At 43.7% G+C, this 20,379-nt stretch overlaps 1 protein-coding gene across 6 annotated transcripts in view; it reads right to left on the bottom strand.

The window, feature by feature from the left end:
- Positions 1 to 20,379, bottom strand: part of ZNF385B (zinc finger protein 385B) — a 300,973-nt gene that overhangs the window by 226,305 nt on the left and 54,289 nt on the right. Inside the window, exon 1 of one of the 6 annotated variants that reach the window (XM_037912972.2) lies at positions 14,909 to 15,301. The exons of the other annotated variants lie outside the window; for them this stretch is intronic. Coding sequence (XP_037768900.1) covers positions 14,909 to 14,933 — 25 coding nt within the window. The 5' untranslated portion in view covers positions 14,934 to 15,301. Of the gene's footprint in view, positions 1 to 14,908; positions 15,302 to 20,379 lie in introns of those variants that run through there. 6 annotated transcript variants of the gene reach the window in all.

A 20,379-nucleotide genomic window follows, 5' to 3' on the forward strand; every position in this document is an offset into this window, starting at 1 on the left:
TTATACAATTAAGGGCAATATCAACTGGATTGTTTTTAAAAAGCTAATAAAACAAAATACCCTTTAATGACAGCCTCTTAATAATATGTCCTATTTATTTTTTTAATTCCTTAAAGATAAATGTTTTCCTGATCCCTAACTGATGTTTATAAGGGGCTTTTCTGTAGGGAAGAAACCAACTACATTATAGAGTAACAAAAGTGAAAATGAGTAGACCAAGTGTTGTCGCATGAACTAAGTAAATAAACTGAAAAAAATGGAGACAATATTTCCTACTAACTTGTCCAGTCAGTAATGCTTAAAGTTACCATAACCATAGTAGTTAATTTTCAGACAGAAATGTTAGTTTTTAGTTCTCCCTCTCTCTCTAATAAAAGCAACTTACAGATGCTTCTCTAATAGCTGTGCCTTCAGCTAACCTTCGTTCCAAAGGTAAATTTTTACCCTCATAGGGTGAAGTTTTCAAAAGGGCCTTAGTGGTTCAAAAGCAACTTAGGCATTTAGGAGACAAATCTCATTAAAGTCAATGGGACTCAGGCTCCTAGGTGACTGAAAATTTTAACCAAAGTAATTACCTCAAAACACCCTTGCTCATTAATAGAGCCTCATTATCAGGCTATGACACCACCACTAGCAAAGAAGCTGACCACTGTACACTGACTTATTTCTAACAATAAATTTTAACTCTTTCCACCAAGCCTGCTTTTCCTTGAAGTGATTTCTTTCACTTTACCCACATGTGCCATATTAATGCCTGGAAGCCTACCTCACCTCTATTTTCTCCATGCTCTACTACTTTATTTAATTGTACTCCACTGATAAAGTCTTTATTTTTGCTTACATTTAAATGGTCATTCCTAAATTATGGATTTATACCTTTACACAATGAATCAAAACATATTTTACCATCTTGTCACTGCAATCGTATCAGGTTAACTCTGAATTGAGAGTGCGCACCCACTCTATTCATGCACATTGGTAAAAATCCATAACCAAGTTTTGAGCTACTGTGTCTTGAAAGGTTTCAGAGTAACAGCCGTGTTAGTCTGTATTCGTAAAAAGAAAAGGAGTACTTGTGGCACCTTAGAGACTAACCAGTTTATTTGAGCATGAGCTTTCGTGAGCTACAGCTCACTTCATCGGATGCATAGCATATCGTGGAAACTGCAGAAGACATTATATACACACAGAGACCATGAAACAAAACTTCCTCCCACCTCACTCCCCCGCTGGCAACAGCTTATCTAAAGTGATCCTCAAGTAGAGCCATTTCCAGCACAAATCCAGATGAGCTGTTGCCAGCAGGAGAATGAGTTTGTGTGTGTGGTTTTTGGAAAAAAAAAAGGGGGGTGGGGGGGGGGTGAGAAAACCTGGATTAGTGCTGGAGGTGACCCACCTTGATTATCATGCGCATTATAAAGAGGGGTTTCAAAGGGGGATGGGCTGTTGCCAGCAGGAGAGTGAGTTTGTGTGTGTGTGGGGGGGGGGGGGAAAGGGTGAGGAAACCTGGATTTGTGCTGGAAATGGCTCTACTTGAGGATCACTTTAGATAAGCTGTTGCCAGCGGGGGAGTGAGGTGGGAGGAAGTTTTGTTTCATGGTCTCTGTGTGTATATAATGTCTTCTGCAGTTTCCACGATATGCTATTCATCCGATGAAGTGAACTGTAGCTCACGAAAGCTCATGCTCAAATAAACTGGTTAGTCTCTAAGGTGCCACAAGTACTCCTTTTCTTTTTGTGTCTTGAAAGTAATTTAAAAATATCCTGGTAAACCTGTTTCCTAGCATCAAGGACTCCAAACAACAACAAAAAAACAAAACAAAAAAAGAGGTGGTTTTTTGGGGGGCAGGGGGAGCTGGAGGTAGCTGGAAGCCATGGCCTTAGTTCTAAAGGATACATTACTTATTTTAGGAAATTATTATTAAACACTACTAAAAAAAATATGGAGCGGCAGGCACCACTGGGCCTGTATTACAGCACAATTTACAGACAGTTCCAAAAGTAAAAACATTGGGGTGGTGGAATTCTCTCAATAAAAACTTTCCGGCACAAGACTGAAAATACAGGGCCCCATCTCAGTTCCACCAATGTAACTCAAAGAACTTACTCTGGATTTTCAGTGTAATTGAGTCCAGAATCAGGCATTTTATTTATTAGCGTTTCACAATTGCACAACCTATAGTATTCCTGAAAGGAAACAGAGAAATAAATAATTTTTGTATTACAATAGCAAATACAGGCTCCAGTCAAGGATCAGAGTCCCACCGTGGTAGGATTGTCCAAACAAGTGGCAAATAAGACCATCTCTGCGCTGAAGAGCTTACCATCTAGGTCATAAATAAAGTTCAGATAGGGATTTCACTTAAAGTTTTACCTAACAGACATTGTAAAAGGTGCCTCTATTCAACTTGTAAAAATATAAACATTTTTCAACTCCCTCATTTTTGTACATGTAAAAAAAAAAAAACTACCCGTTACTAACCTTTCATAACTGTTGTTCTAAGAGATGCGTTGCTCATGTTCATTCCATGCTAGGTGTGTGCGTGCCAGATGCACAATTGCTGGATATTTTTCCCTCAGTGGTATCCGTTGGGCCGGCTCTAGCACCCTCTGGAGTCACGCACATGAGCCAGTATAAAGGGCGCTGCCAGCTCCATGCCCTCAGTTCCTTCTTGCCAGTAATTCTGACAAAGGTAGGAGGACGGGTCATGGAATGGACATGAGCAACACATCTCGAAGAACAATTACAAAAGGTTAGTAACTGTTTTTTCCCCTCCGAGTGCTTGCTAGGTGACTCACAAGCAGTACCCCCTGAGGAAGGCTCGGAGTTCATGAACATCCTGACTGCAACACTGCTCTCCAAAAACTGACATCACGGGCCTGTTGCGTGATGGTGTATTGGGAAGCAAAGGTATGAACTGATGACCAGGTTGCAGCTCTGCAGATGTCCTGGGTTGGTACCTGTGTGAGGAATGCTGCTGATGAAACCTGGGCTCTTGTGGAATGAGAGTTCATGATGGTCGGAGGCAGAACCTTCACCTGCTCATAGCAAGCTTGTGTACAGGCGATTATCCAGGACGAGATTCATTGGGATGACATAGGTAGCCCTCTCATCCTTTCTGCTACTGCTACAAAGAGTTGTGTGGTCTTGCAGAAGGGCTTAGTTCTCTCAATATAAAAGACAAGGGCCCACCTAACATCCAATATCTGAAGCCAACGTTCCTCAGCGGTCTCGTGAGCTTTTGGAAAGAAGACTGGCAGAAGAATATCCTGGTTGTTGTGGAACTGCTACACCACCTTCGCTAGGAAGACCGGATGGGGGTGCAACTGTACCTTGTCCTTGACGAACAACACTGTATAAGGGGGTTTGACATCAGGGCTTTGATCTCGGAGACCATTCTGGCTGAGGTGATCGCCAGTAGGAAGGAGACCTTCCAGGAGAGAAGCTGTAGGGAGCATGATGCCAATAGTTCAAAGGGAGGCCCTGTGAGCCTCAACAGGACCAGATTCAGGTCCCATGGGGGGATTGGTTTCTGAACCTGAGGGTAGAATCTTTCCAGCTCCTTGAGAAACCTGATTGTCATCTTGTGAAGACTGATCTGCCATTTACTGGAGGATGGAAGGCTGAAATGACTGCCAAGTGAACCTTAATAGGCGAGAGAGACAGATCTTGATGCTTTCAGTAGAGCAGATAATGCAAGATAGACTGCAGCAAAGATTGGGATGGAGAGAGATTCCGTTAGGAGGCTGAACAAGTGAAACATTTCCACTTGGCTGGGTAGTTAGCCCTGGTGGAAGGCTTTCTACTACCTAGCCAAACCTGTCAAACCTAATCCAAGCAGGCCTGCTCTTCAGGATTCAGCCATGCAGCAACCACGCAGTCAGGTGCAGGAAGGCAAGATTCAGGTGAAGCAACCAGCCATGGCCTTGTGAAATCAAGTCCAGGCAGATTGGGAGCGCGAGTGGAGCTGCCATTGAGAGGTCCAGAAGCATACCGAACCAATGCTGGCATGGCCACGCCAGTGCTATCAGGATAACTTTTGCCTTGTCCCATTTGATTTTTAGGAGGACTTTGTGAACCCAGGGGATAGGTGGGAAGGCATACATTAGGTGGTCTACCCACGAGAGCAGTAGGGCATCGGAGAGGGAGCCTGTGCTGTGCCAGAGCAGTGAACAGAATTGATGGCATTTCCTGTTCTGTCTGAAGGCAAACAGGTCCACCTGGGGAGGTCCTCACCTCTGAAAGATGACACTGACAACCTCTGGGTGACGGGACCACTCATGGTGAGAAGAAAAGGATCTGCTGAGGCAATCTGCCAGTGCATATCGGGCTCCCGAGAGATGTGATGCCTTGAGATGAATGGCATGATTCACAGAGAAGACCCACAGCCGGAGGGCCTCCTGGCACAGAGCTGAAGATCAAGCCCCTCCCTACTTGATGTAAAACATTGATGCAATGTTGTCTGTCAGGACCTGCACCACTTTGACCAAAATCTGCAGAGGAACACTTGGCAAGCCAAGTATACCGCCTTGAGTTCCCTGCCATTTAAATGCAGGGAGAGTTCTTCCTGGGACCAGAGGGCCTTAGACTGATGAGGTGGGCTTCCCATCCCAGGTTTGACACGTCTGAGACTAGGGTTATCGATGGTACCCCCTCCATTATGGATTCTGCATCTCTCCTATCAGGTCAGAGAAGCTAAAACTGGAGGAGGGATTGAGAGTATTGAGTCCAGGTGGTGTCTGCTTGGGGATTAGACTGACATCAGTCACATCTGTAGGGGGTCTGAAGCATAGCCTCGCAAATCGCACCATGCAGGCACATGCCACCATGTGACCTAAAAGTTTGAGGCAGACCCAAGCAGTTGTTATTGGGTTGACCATGACCTTGGAAATCATGTCTGACATAGCTCAGAATTGGGCTTCAGGTAGGGAGGCTTTAGCATGGGTCAAATCGAGCACTGCCCCGATGAACTCTATTCTCTGAACTGGGACCAGGGTTCACTTCTGCTCATTTATCAACAGATCCAGCGCATGGAAAGCAGCTTGTATTATACTGATGCTACGCTGCATCTGAGTCTGCGACTGACCTTTGGTCAGCCAGTCGTCAAGGTACAGGTAGACTTGCACATCTCGACGCTGGAGGAAGACTACTACCACCATACAATTCGTGAACACCCGTGGGGCTGGCAATTGGCCAAATGGAAGAGTGGTGAATTGGTAGTGGCACTGACCAACTACAAACTTGAGAAATTTTCTGCAACTCCGAAAAATAGAGATTGGGAAATAAGTGTCCTTTACAATGAGGGCGGCATACTAGTCTCCTGGATCCAGGGAGGGAATGATGGAAGCCAGGGAAACTATGTGGAACCTCAGTTTCTTGAGATATATGTTGAGGCAAGGGAGATCTAGGATGCCTTCAAAGGGAATTTCCTGGACAGGCTGCTTAACCTGGTGAAGGAGGTCAGAAGATCTGAGCCATGAACAGTGCCTTATGGTGACTGCCGATGCCATAGTCCTGGCTGCCGAGTTGGCCGCAACTAAAGCTGCCTGAAGTGAGTTCCTGGCCACAATCTTGCCCTCCTTTAGGATGGCCGTGAATTCTTATCTCGATTCCTGAGGAAGGGAGTCTTTAAATTTGGACGAGTCCCACAGATTAAAATCATACCTCCCCAGCAAAGCCTGCTAGTTGGAGATAAGTAATTGGAAACTACCAGCCAAATAAACCTTGCATCCAAACAGGTCCAGTCCAGCTTTGCTTCTTTATTTTAGAGGGATAGCACTCAACTAACCCTGTCTGTCCTGTTCATTTGCCTCCAACAATACCAGGGATCTCAGGGGGAAAGGGCTGCGAGTAAAAGGTATTTGAACCTGCTTGCTGGGACACAGTATTTCTTCTCTAGCCTCTTTGAGGTGGGGAACAGAGAAGAAGTGGTCTGTCAGAGTGCCTTAACAGGGCCCAGTACTGCTTTGTTTATGGGCAAGACCACTTTGGAGGGAGTAGCTGCAGCCAGAATGTCAATCAGGTTGTGTGCCAGTTCCATAAGCTCCTCCACCTCCAGGCCCAAGTTTACTGAGACCCTTTCAAGGAGGACCTGGTGGGCCCTGAAGTAGTCTTAAGGGAGCAGAGTACTAGGGCCTGCAACTGCCTCATCCGGGGATGAGGAGGAGAAGGCCTGTGCTGGAAGAGGGGCTCCCTCCTCTTCCTCTGCTTCCATCACGTCCATTGTGACCACTTCCTAGATGTTAGCACTGGGCTTGGTGCCAGAGTGGAAGTCTGGTGCTGGATAGAAAGAGGTGGTAGCCCACGTTTCTGACACCAAGTATGAGCAATTGGAAGGGAGCCCCAGTACCAGGGGAACCAAGGTTTTCAATATTGCCACTGCATCAACCAGTGGCCAGGCGCCAGCAGGAGGGTCAGTACCGAAGTCTGGAGGCGTGCAGCTCTTGGACGGAGTGAAGGATTCCCCTTCCGACTCCAAAGAGGATTCTTCCCTTGGAGACCATGGCAGTGCAGTACCTATTTCCACCACCAGATAGTGCCAGGAGACCGATGTCAGAATAGTGACCAAGGCATCTGTAGTATGGAGGACTTGCCTCTGGACGGTGCCGCAGTGGTCTGTACTGGGAAGGAGCTAGTCGGACCTTGTTCCCTTCTGTCCCCAGTCACCTCGGCTGGTGAGGGTCCTTGATGGGTCAGTGGCATCAGGAGGGACAGCAGGTCCTTCACCACCAGAAAGACCTCCCGTGTCGAAGGGTCAGCAAACACCTGGCCCCGGGGCTGCTCCTGGGATTTGGTGGTGGTCCTGTACTGGACTCAGTACTGTAGGCGGAGTCTGTGGTGCCACCAGTGGCTCGGGGGGGAGGATGAGTGGCTTGTCCCTGCTTGTCTCTCTTCGGCACCGGAGAATGCCCTCTCTTAGTGCGCTGTTTCTTAGGTTTCTTCCTTGGCACCGGGGATGGAGAATGGTGCCAGGAAGAACAAGGTTCTGTAGGAGTGCTCCGCACAGATACCAAAGTACTCTGCACCGATTCAGAGTGGCTTGGTTCTGAGACAGGTCTCAGGGCTGCCTTCATGAGAATAGCCTTCAGCTGAATGTCCCTGTTCTTTCTGGTGCCAGGTTTGAAGTCCCTGCAGATCTGGCACTTCTCTTTGATGTGAGACTCCCCCAGACACTTTAGACAGCTAGTGTGCAGGTCACTAACTGGCATCAGCTTGTCGCAAGAAGAGCATGGCTTGAAGCCCCTAAAGCAAAAAAGTCCCAACGATAAGGACAATTAACACTGCTATATACGCTAACTCTAAGAGCTACATGCACTAACTGTGATAACTCTACAGAATATGAACAGAGAAAGTCCAACCACTGGGAAAGAAACCTTGCCACAGCAAGCAGGATCATTCCAGCAACCATGACAGGCAGTAAGAGGGAAGTGAGAAGGTGCAGGGCCAGTGGTGCTCTTTATACTGGTGCATGTGCACACAACTTCAAAGGGCACTAGAGCCAGCCCAGTGGATACCAATGGGGGGAAAATTTCCAGCAACTGTGCACATGGCACGCACACACATAGCATGGAATGGATATGAGCAAGCACTCGAAGAACTTGGACTTACAAATGCAAAGAACAGTACTGTCTGACACCCAGCTTTTCCAACATCTGGCTAAAATCAGCACATAGATAAGCAAGAGCTGGTTGAAGATAAATCCTAGCAAGACAGATGTTATGCCTGTAGGCAGAGGGAGGCACCTTACAGAGCTTAGAGCTACAGTTTGCTTTCATTTAATTGGGTATGCATCCCCACAAAAAGTTAAGCCAGTTAGCAGTTTAGGAATTGGATAAATGGACTATAAGGTGGATAGAAAGCTGGCTAGATCATCAGGCTCAATGGGTAGTGATCAATGGCTCGATGTCAAGCAGAGTGTCCCAGAGGTTGGTCCTGGGGCCAGCTTTGTTCAACATCTTCATTAATTATCTGGATGATGGGATGTATTGCACCCTCAGCAAGTTTGCAGATAACACTAAGCGGGGAGGAAGGGGGAGGGAAGAGTACTGAAGATATTGAAGTACTGAAGATACTGAGTACTTGTATTGAAGTACTGAAGATACTGAAGTACTGAAGAGGGAAGATATGCTGGAGAGTAGGGATAGGGTCCAGAGTGACCTGGACAAATTGGAGGATTGGGCCAAAAGAAATCTGATGAGGTTCAACAAGGACAAGTGCAGAGTCCTGCACTTAGGACGGAAGAATCCCATGCACTGCTACAGGCTGGGGCCTGACTGGCTAAGCGGCAGTTCTGCAAAAAAGGACCTGGGAGTGGATGAGAAGCTGGATATGAGTCAACAGGGTGCCCTTGTTGCCAAGAAGGCTAATGGCATATTGGGCTGCATTAGTAGGAGCATTGCCAGCAGATTGAGGGAAGTGATTATTCCCCTCTGGTCGGCACTGGTGAGGCCACATAGAATCATAGAATATCAGGGTTGGAAGGGACCCCAGAAGGTCATCTAGTCCAACCCCCTGCTCGAAGCAGGACCAATTCCCAGTTAAATCATCCCAGCCAGGGCTTTGTCAAGCCTGACTTTAAAAACCTCTAAGGAAGGAGATTCTACCACCTCCCTAGGTAACGCATTCCAGTGTTTCACCACCCTCTTAGTGAAAAAGGTTTTCCTAATATCCAATCTAAACCTCCCCCATTGCAACTTGAGACCATTACTCCTCGTTCTGTCATCTGCTACCATTGAGAACAGTCTAGAGCCATCCTCTTTGGAACCCCCTTTCAGGTAGTTGAAAGCAGCTATCAAATCCCCCCTCATTCTTCTCTTCTGCAGACTAAACAATCCCAGCTCCCTCAGCCTCTCCTCATAAGTCATGTGCTCTAGACACCTAATCATTTTTGTTGCCCTTCGCTGGACTCTCTCCAATTTATCCACATCCTTCTTGTAGTGTGGGGCCCAAAACTGGACACAGTACTCCAGATGAGGCCTCACCAGTGTCGAATAGAGGGGAACGATCACGTCCCTCGATCTGCTCGCTATGCCCCTACATATACATCCCAAAATGCCATTGGCCTTCTTGGCAACAAGGGCACACTGCTGACTCATATCCAGCTTCTCGTCCACTGTCACCCCTAGGTCCTTTTCCGCAGAACTGCTGCCTAGCCATTCGGTCCCTAGTCTGTAGCGGTGCATTGGATTCTTCCGTCCTAAGTGCAGGACCCTGCACTTATCCTTATTGAACCTCATCAGATTTCTTTTGGCCCAATCCTCCAATTTGTCTAGGTCCTTCTGTATCCTATCCCTCCCCTCCAGCGTATCTACCACTCCTCCCAGTTTAGTATCATCCGCAAATTTGCTGAGAGTGCAATCCACACCATCCTCCAGATCATTTATGAAGATATTGAACAAAACCGGCCCCAGGACCGACCCCTGGGGCACTCCACTTGACACCGGCTGCCAACTAGACATGGAGCCATTGATCACTACCTGTTGAGCCCGACAATCTAGCCAGCTTTCTACCCACCTTATAGTGCATTCATCCAGCCCATACTTCCTTAACTTGCTGACAAGAATACTGTGGGAGACCGTGTCAAAAGCTTTGCTAAAGTCAAGAAACAATACATCCACTGCTTTCCCTTCATCCACAGAACCAGTAATCTCATCATAAAAGGCGATTAGATTAGTCAGGCATGACCTTCCCTTGGTGAATCCATGCTGACTGTTCCTGATCACTTTCCTCTCATGTAAGTGCTTCAGGATTGATTCTTTGAGGACCTGCTCCATGATTTTTCCAGGGACTGAGGTGAGGCTGACTGGCTTGTAGTTCCCAGGATCCTCCTCCTTCCCTTTTTTAAAGATTGGCACTAGCCTTTTTCCAGTCATCCGGGACTTCCCCCTTTCGCCACGAGTTTTCAAAGATAATGGCCAAGGGCTCTGCAATCACAGCCGTCAATTCAGCACTCTCGGATGCAACTCGTCCGGCCCCATGGACTTGTGCACATCCAGCTTTTCTAAATAGTCCCTAACCACCTCTATCTCCACAGAGGGCTGGCCATCTCTTCCCCATTTTGTGATGCCCAGCGCAGCAGTCTGGGAGCTGACCTTGTTAGTGAAAACAGAGGCAAAGAAAGCATTGAGTACATTAGCTTTTTCCACATCCTCTGTCACTAGGTTGCCTCCCTCATTCAGTAAGGGGCCCACACTTTCCTTGGCTTTCTTCTTGTTGCCAACATACCTGAAGAAACCCTTCTTGTTACTCTTGACATCTCTTGCTAGCTGCAGCTCCAGGTGCGATTTGGCCCTCCTGATATCTTTCCTACATGCCCGAGCAATATTTTTATACTCTTCCCTGGTCATACGTCCAACCTTCCACTTCTTGTAAGCTTCTTTTTTATGTTTAAGATCCGCTAGGATTTCACCATTAAGCCAAGCTGGTCGCCTGCCGTATTTACTATTCTTTCGACTCATCGGGATGGTTTGTCCCTGTAACCTCAACAGGGATTCCTTGAAATACAGCCAGCTCTCCTGGACTCCCTTCCCCTTCATGTTAGTCCCCCAGGGGATCCTGGCCATCTGCTCCCTGAGGAGATGAGTATTGTGTATTGTGTCCAGTTTCGGGCCTCCCACTACAGAAAGGATGTGGACAAATTGGAAAGAGTCCAGAGGAGGGCAACAAAAATGATTAGGGGGCTGGAGCACATGACTTATGAGGAGAAGCTGAGGGAACTGGGCTTGTTTAGTCTTCAGAAGAGAAGAGTGAGGGGGGATTTGATAGCAGCCTTCAACTACCTGAAGGGGGGTTCCAAAGAGGGTGGAGCAAGGCTGTTCTCAGTGGTGGCAGATAACAGAACAAAAAGCAGTGGTCTCAAGTTGCAGTGGGGGAGGTCTAGGTTGGATATTAGGAAAAACTATTTCACTAGAAGGGTGGTGAAGCACTGGAATGGGTTACCGAGGGAGGTGGTGGAATCTCCATCCTTAGAGGTTTTTAAGGCCCAGCTTGACAAAGCCCTGTCTGGGATGATTTAGTTGGGTTGGTTCTGCTTTGAACAGGGGGTTGGACTAGATGACCTCCTGAGGTCTCTTCCAACCCTACTCTTCTATGATTCTATGAATTCTTCTGGACCCTCCTGATGCAAAGTTCTCACACAGCAGAATCCACAAGAAACATTCTTCCATCATCACTGACTGGAAGACTGAATCCCATCCTTGCTAATGATGACATGACTTTGATAAACACATGCCTTTGTGACCTCTCTTAATTATAGGAATGCAATCTAACTGGACTTGAAACAATCAGCTCTGAGAAAATTGAAACTGGTACACAATCCAACTGCTGAGGACATCAGCCTCACACTGCACTCCCATTGAATACAGTGTCAAGTTTAACGTTCACTCCTTATTTTCAAGGTGCTAAGCGATCTGGACCTAGGATACTTCAACTGCCTCATATTCCAGGATCTCAACTGCTCTTGAAAACTGCACTTCTTGAGCACAAAGAACCTTTTTCAGGGGCTAGCCCAAGACTTGGCCTAACCTTCCAGGAGAGACTTCTAACAGCCTAACTCCTTCCAGGTGTTTCTCCAGCCCGCAGAGAGGGTGCAGAATGGGATTCTTTATAAACCCCAGGCCACTTCCCCAAAATCACTTCTCCTTTCTCACTTACAGTGTCCTTGTATCCTACAGGGATTCTTATCAAGAAACCCAGAATGGGGTGTTGCTTATCCAAAAGATTTCTCTCAATCCTCAGAGGTCCTATATATCAATATACTTTTTTCCTAAAGGAAAATGATTAAAAATTATGAATATTTTCATAGGAAAATGTCATGCAAGCCACCATACAAAAATAGCACCCTTCAATACTGTCTCAATGCAGTAAATTTCCCAACAAGGAAACAAACTGCTTCTTGCCCAACACTACCAGTGTTCTGGAAGATAATTCTCTCACTACCCATCAGTGTGAACTGGCAGAAGGAGAGCTATGCAGTGATCTAAACATTTAAGAGGATGTAAGATCTTTGAAGTTGAAAACAGCTTACTCACAACGTAAAGTTGTGGAACAAAGAACTAGCCTGCCTGTAATTTGGCAAGCATGTATTTTATAGCAATAAAAATACTTGATAAGTCCAAAAAGAACAAAGCAAGAAAAATGCACTGTACTTACAAAACAGTATTTTTTTTTTAATAGCCTGTGCGACTGGTATATGCAGCACACCTTTTTCTAAATGTAAGCACCAACATTTTTTGCTTGGTACGCTTTGAGCATTTATAGAAAAATGATGGAGCAATGAATTTAAAGGTCTGAAAATGACAGCAACCATATTTTTAAACCTACCTAAAACCCAACTGTGTCAGTTTGTATCTAAGCCTCAATTCTTAGGGCCAACCCAGACACAGGTTTGGTGCAGGGAGCTCTGTGGTTGCCAGGTACGGACAGAATCCTTTCCCTAAACTGCAATGGTGTTTTGTGGCTCCTCCCACTGTCTAGTAGTCTTCACAACTTCTGCACCCTTCCATTTTTCCATGAGGCAGGGGAGCGTACAATTGGTGTACCAACTTACTTTTACATCAACCAGCTTGTACCTCCACCACTTCCTAAGCTCACGCAGGTATAGAAAGAGCTACTCATGTTTTACCTTCGCCACCCGCACAGAGGAAATGCAGCAGTTCCACTGCCTATTGGGTCTTCCAAGAGGCAGGGGCAGGATTTGCCACTTGGAGAGAAACTACAGCACATAAGTATATACTGTATTATAAAAGCTGATCTTATTGCAAGATTTATTCAAAAGCAAGGAGGGAGACCTATATTAAATAGGCACAGAACTGAGAGCCTTGCTTTCAAAAAGAATTAACAGCATTAAGTGGCCAAACTAACCTAAGGAAAGCAGCCTAGTACTAAGTAAATTCAACATTTGTTAACCTCTTTAGCTTCTTAACCTCTAGCTGACAGCATCTGCAATTATGGAAACAGTGCATAATTTAGCATAGTGAAAATTTCACTTTCAAAGGAAAAGAGCTAAACAGAGCTAAACATTTATAAAAAGCAGTTTCACCAGGTTAAGGGTAAAATGCATTTCGGGATGAGTCTGGGGCAGAATAACTGTTTACAGCCATTTTCCTTTATTCCTATAATTTAACTAACACCAATCATATCAGATTTAATAACTCCAGTCTGGAGTCTAAAGAACTACATAGCAACATAGAACAAAAACATATACACCTTGCACCATCTATTTTACATTCACACACATTGTGCTCCTGATACATTAAAAAATAGACAAAAGGAATAATATTGCCAACCTCATGAAGGCAACCTATTACAAATTGATTACAAAACTATGCACAAACAAGACAATGTATTAATTTTTGTATTTCATGAACAGGCTATGGCAGGAAAATGTATTTTGATGTGTATTATCTGAAAGATTGTCATAATAAAATAACTTTGAAATAAGAAGAAGAATAAATTGGGTCAATGGGGAGAATTCTCCTCTATTTAGGGTCTAATTGGGTTGTCTTTTTTATCTCCAAAGGACACCTTAGCAGAAGCTATCAGCTTTGAGAGAACACTGAAATCCTGGCAGCAAACTATAAATTGACCATTACCATAAAAAGAAGTGCTAAATGAGAAACCATGTGCTCAGTATAAAACTAATTTCATGCTTTCAAAAGCACACAGTTGCTTCTAGCAAGATAGTGGCCCTGGGACTTGCAAAGACAGATTGGCTAATACAAATAGTGAGCTCCTGATGCAGTCTGCTTAGCCAAGCTTTACATGTACTGGCAGTAAATGGAAATTCTCGAATCTTCTGTCAAACAAATACACACTTATCTATAACTTTACAGCTGAAAGCTATAAAACAGCTGCCTTATAAATAAATTTAGCAGGAAGACACATGAGCTATGTGAGTTCCTCATAAAGAAAACCTCTAGTCTACATAAACAGACATTATTTTAGCAAGCAAAATACCATTTTGAATACAATCATAATAATTTTAAACTCTCTTTTTCTGTATTAAACAAGTTAATACCACCATCTCTACATAATTAAAGCCGGTTTCAACATAGACTGAGCACATTAGCAGGACTGTAATGCTTAATAAGTAACTTTCAGATTAAGTAAATTTAGTGGTTTTGTTGTAGGTAAAATTTCTGGTCCAAGCTTTTTATATAGCTACACGCTATTTATTGCTCTGTAGGGTCTTTTTATACCTTAAGATTTACTCATATAAACTTCATATAGTAGCTTCAGCACCCTATTTTTAAATAAGGTTTGCTGGATTTAATGTCAAATTTAACTAAGGCACGGTTAGACACCAGTGACAGTAATTTTATACCTCCCCATGAAACAAGTTGTCAGAGCCAATGACTTATTGGAGGTTGTTCTGTACATGACAGGTCATAACTTTTAACATTAATAATGTCAGGTTTATATAAGAAGTCAACTCCAGCATGCAGTTTATTTCATTTACTTTCTTAGTTTATCTCATGAATACCACTGGTCTCATATTCTTCATATCATGACTCAAAATTGGATTTAATGCATTTAACAACAGCTTTCTTTGTGACCAGTGGTGTACAAATCATACTATTAATTAGCTTACTTCTATAATGATCAGCAAATCATGTAGTATCACTGACGCGTTCTGAAATATTTAAAATGCATAGGAAGTCACCTACTGGTAAGATATCCTCTGCAAACAGCAAGCAAAGAAAGAAGGAGGCTTACCACATATATTTACTGAGTTACTTTTACATTAAAAAAACCCCCATCAGACATACCTTGCCTTTTTGTTATCATTTCCACTGTAATAACTAGAACACAAATGACATACCCACAGAAATAGTGCCAAACATGTAAGCATCTAGTAGTGAAATCTCAAAGCTATCCAGAAAAGTTTAATAATAAAATCATGCTCACCTCTACTAGGAAGTCCACTCCACATTATGACAATACTATTTAACCAGCTTAAATAGCAACCAAGTTAGATAAACAAAACTTCCAGTATGTGACCAATATGATCTACGGTGCTACAGAGTCTTGGCTCCAGCCCTGATCATCTGTGTGACAGTACACTGTTATACCAATGCAGCTTCAAACCTTCCCAGATGCTGGCTTATTGCATTGCTCATTGAAAATCCTTTACACGCTGGCAACATTTTAGGGAAGGAGGACAAGCACACTGAGTCATTTGTAAAGAAAGCAAAGCAATTTCAGTTCTATATCTTCATGCGTACTGAAACACAGAGCACTATCAAAGTAGAAGTCTGAGAGGGATTTATGCTTAGAAACAGGCAACCTAAGCCTTCATTATCAATGCATGAAATCAGCAACTGTGATCAAATTCAAGCAAACCATAAAAAGGATATGATTATGAAAGGCTCTACAGATTTAGCTTGAAACCACACAGAATGAAGAATCATCTATCTAAATTGTGTAAACGTTAAAAATAGCTCTGCCTTTTCCACAGTGAATAGGAGACAGAGGAGAATCAGCAGCCTGTATTCAGATGAGATTTATTATTGGAAAAGCCTGAAATAAAATAAATAAATAAAAAGTAAATTAAAAAATAAAAGTCATTCCTGGACTCTTTTGCATATGAATAGAAGCACTCAGTTATACAATTATGTAAAGGATATAAAAATAGCATAAGAGAGCAAGAATATCCACAGATATGTCTGTCTCTAATATAAAGAGTAATATAAATATTTGCACAGGGGGGAGATGGGGGAAATGGAGATTGCCCTAGACTAAGATCTTCTGTACAGTAGAACATAGTAAATATTTTCAGAGACAATTCAACAGCTAAGTGCATGCCAGTATATGACAAAACACTTTTCTTTTTCACTTTGATTACTTACCTAAAGGACATTTTCCCATTCGCCTCCCGACTTCCCAATATGTAAATCTTGCCGTCTTTTCATCTGCTTCATACAGGTTATCTTTCCCCACAAAGAAGAGGGGCATATATACAAGATACAAAATATAGATACACAACAGTGTTGCAACAAGAGTAAATTGAAGATCAGGGAGACATTAAGTTTGCAAAGCAAAAGGCGTACGAGTTTGTTAAACAATTACACGATTATCTAAACATACTACGGTATTAGCAGTTGGTGCAAGGGAAAGTATCTCAGACCAAGATACGTAGTGTATGTTAACTAGTATTGCTTTACTTTTTTAGTTAAGTCAGAGGTGTCAGGGAGTGGGTGTTTTTTAAACAGCTAAATGACTATCTATAATCATTATCATCATCTTGCATTTATATAGCACCTTTCATCCCGCAGGGCTATAACACTCTACCGCAGCGTTTCTCAAACTGGGGTCCCTGGGTCCTGCTAATGAACTCCTCCCCCACCCTCCCAGCACCTCCTGCACACCAGGGAACAGTTGTTCAGTGGTGTGCAGGAGGCACTGGGAGGGAGGGGGAACAAAGAGGCAGGGAAAAGGAGGGGCAGGAGTGGAGCAGGGGCGGGAAGGGGTGGGTCCTTGGGGAAGGGGTGAAGTGGGGGTGGGGCTTGGGGCTGAGCAGCAGTCTTGGGGGCGGAGGTCCATGAAAAATTTTAAGTCAAAATAGGGGTCCTCGAGTCCGCTGCTCTACAGACATAGCAATCATATATAAACAGAGGACCCAGGTTTCAGCCTGACTAGAGATCATATTACGCACCACTATTGCAACCATGTCCATGCAGAAATGTGGCCAGGTTTAAACAGAAAACTGCAATGTCACACAATTTAGGACAGGAAGTAAACATCTCTTTACCCAAAGGAGGGCCCAATTATAAAATTCTTCACCAAGACATAACTCCGACTTGGGAGAATTTACTGAACAATTCATGAACACCCACATTTGCAACATGTACACATAGCCGGTGAATAATGTAAAAAGAGCCCCAAGAATGTTTTGTGCAATTTTCAGCTAGTCCCTAATTTTGCACGTACAAATATGCCAGGCATCTACCAATCTGTGCGCCCAAAACAGCTGCATGTCCAGTCCTATAAAGCACAAAATTAGAGTAAGCTGGTGGATAGTTAGCACTAAAACTCCTAGTCAAAGGGATGTTTTCCCCCACTCCTTCTGGGGGATTTTATGTTCTGCTTCAATACTTCACCAATTGCTAAAAATGAACCTTAACTAATCAATAACGGACAAGTAAAAAATCCCAAGAGGTAACCTGTAGGTGCAATTTTTGCACCAGCCCATATCTGGAACTGGGGCAATGTGCACTATATACAGAAGGATTCATAGATTCCTGACAGTGGACCTCCACCAGGTATTTGTATACTTTCTGGGCACTGGATCTACAGGCTGCAGCAGGGAGCAGGAAAAAGGCAATGTTTTTCAACTACCACATATTTTCTAATATAGTCACCAGTAGATTTACACTACTCCTTTTCCATCTTTGAATCAGGAATTATGAACATTATTCACAACTATTAGTCCCTCAGCTAACACCTGTTATGTAAATAATAATACCTCAATCATCTGTCACCACAAAACACGTTTTGCTGATAAATTAAAGTACACCAAAACAATACAGTCAAGTCCCTTAGTTTCAAAATGGTTGATTGCTTTGATATGACAGAAAACAGCAATGTATATATTTAATATATATCATATACAAATGAATGAATGATGAATGAATGAATGGCTAGCAAATATGTTGATTTAGGCAATATTTCATTTTCCCAGAAAAAAATAAATTTTGAGGATACTTAAGGAACAGAAATGAAGTGCTGCCCTCTACTCAACAAAATCTGGTTGGACAGAAGACTATACAATAGTTATGAGTAAGAAATGAACACAGCCTCTAGACCTCATTTAATACTAATCTAAATTACACTAAGGGAATTATTAATTTTGGCTTTTAGTGAAAGATATGAACTAATCATTTACGTAAAGGCCGGACTGCCCTCTTCTGCTATCCTAATCCAGTAGCTCTCTCTTGCACAGACAGAAATGGGGACAGAGTGCCAGCCATGTAGCATCATGCCCCCTACTCAAACCCTATGGAGCTCCTTTTTTTGAGCTATTGTACATGGGGTTTGGGCTTTACAAAGCAAAGGAAGCAGAGTTAGAAGTAGCATTGACTAGGCTCTGTATCCTAACCCCACGTACATTCCTCCCTCTCTCTCAGAGCAAGCTTTGAAAATAAAATTGCAAGGGTTAAAACTAACTAAATGGAAACAGGCAAAATTGACATTGAGAAAATGTGCTATACTGGGGTACCACAGCACCTAATAGCAACCCCCCCCCGCCCCAAAACACAAGATGTGTGCAGTGAAACTGTGCTAACTCATGCTCCTGTTCTCGTAATCCTTGCTCTCCATTCTCCTGTCCTTCTCCCTCCCATCTCTCTATTTAGGGATATTCCAGTCCTGCAAACTCTTATGCACATGAGTACCTTTGCCCTCAAAAGTAGACTATTAGCATTTAAGCTCTTTGGGGCTGGGACTACCTTTTCGATGCCTAGCATGCTTTTCGATGCTGGTGCCTAGCATGCTTTTCAATGCTCACTAAAATAAACTGACAGACATTTTTCTTCAAAGAGAAAACTAGAAAGGAGTTTAAGGCCTAGTTCAATAGGATTACTGAGATTCTGATTCTGATCTCCAACAAGGCAGCGCAAATAGTCCTAAGTGGGACAGAGACAAAGCTCCGGCGCAGCTGAGGATTTGGGGCTGTATATCCAGATTCCATTTTAGGGTCAGATTCTGCTCACAATTAAAACATGGAGAGTAACTCCACTGCAGTCAATAGTGTTACAACAACATAAATCTGGGTGAGTAACAGAGCACAGTCTATCCCTTATTCAGGCTTTCTGTATTGACCTAGCAAAATTCTGCTCACCTATTCACCAGAGACAAATAATTTATTTAAACCAAGACTAAATACCTACCCCCTCCCAGATTGCCCTCCAGCATCATTGTGGCAAAGGTGGATGAGTAGATATTGTGGCTGGGCTAGTACATTTTTAGAGCAATCTTCCAAGGTTTCCTTATAGCAGTTTTAATTTTTCACTGATCGCCTCAGAGAGTGTCATCTTAACTATGGGAAGGATTCATTAAGATAATACTTTTCATTTTATAGAGTTGTTCATTTTATTACTATGTGTTAAATCCTGCAACTGTCACAAATCTAAATAATGTTATAGGGTTAGATCCTGCTACTTGATCTGCCTATATGCTTCCCTGGGCCTTCATGGGGCCCCACTAACGTGAAAGGGATTGCTGCATAGGTGCAGAATGCACCTGAGCAAACAGCTACAGGATCTAGCCTTACAGTGTGACAGTGTTCTGCAAGGAGAGAAACCTGTGAGCAAACAGATGTGCATGCCATAACAGCTTACATACTCATGCTGCTGACAGAGTATACTGTGGCAAACAGACACCCAATCTCTGTTCCCCAGCAAACTCACAGAGAGGCCACTCCACAGGCCTTCAGTAACGCAAGGACTGCAAAAGGGCATCACTAAATCTAATCTGCAAGTTAATTCGCATTTGCTACCTAAAGCAGCCCAGAACCCAAAGAAAATTATTCCATTTCTCAGAAACAGGTTGGGCATAGAGCACAAAGGGCACTTCCAGAATCTGTGACATACATAGGTACAGAGACGGGCAACAAAAAAAATATTAGGAGTATGGAACAACTCCCATATGAGGAGAGATTAAAAAGACCGGGATTGTTCAGCTTAGAAAAGACTACTAAAGGGGGATATGATGGAGGTCTATACAATCATGAACGGTATGGCTAAAGTGAATAGGAAAGTGTTATTTATCACTTCTCATAACACAAAAACCAGGGATCACCCAATTCATTTACTAGGCAGCAGGTTTAAAACAAACAAAAGGAAGTACTTCTTCACACAACTGTAGGCCTGGCTTGACATGAGCAATTGTACAGGCCAAGTGGATAAGTTCTCAGAGGCTACAAAGTGGATGAGGTCTCAGGCTACCTCAAAAACTACACTCAGTCAGCCTGTGAAACTTGTTGCCAGGGGATGTTGTGAAGGCCAAAAATATAACTGGGTTAAACAAAGAACTAGATAAGTTCATGGAAAATAGGTCAACCATTGGCTATTCGCCAAGATGGTCAGAGATGCAACCCTGTGCTTCGGGTGTCCCTAAACCTTCAACTGCCAGAAGCTGGGACTGCATGACGGGGACTGCCCTGTTCTGTTCATTCCCTCTGAAGCATCGGGCACTGGTCACTGTCAGAAGACAGGATACTGGTCTGGATGGACCACTGAGCTGACCCAGTATGGCCGGTCTTATGTTCTTAATTAATTTTAAAAGGTATTTTGCCTTTTTCCAGGCATTTTTTCCAGTTTTAATACAAGCAAGGCAGAAACCACAAGCAGACTCCCCCAAGCCCAATATCCCAAGAGGCT

The sequence above is a fragment of the Chelonia mydas genome, chromosome 11 (genome assembly GCF_015237465.2).
Source record: "Chelonia mydas isolate rCheMyd1 chromosome 11, rCheMyd1.pri.v2, whole genome shotgun sequence".
In the NCBI taxonomy this organism is placed as follows: Eukaryota; Metazoa; Chordata; order Testudines; family Cheloniidae; genus Chelonia; species Chelonia mydas.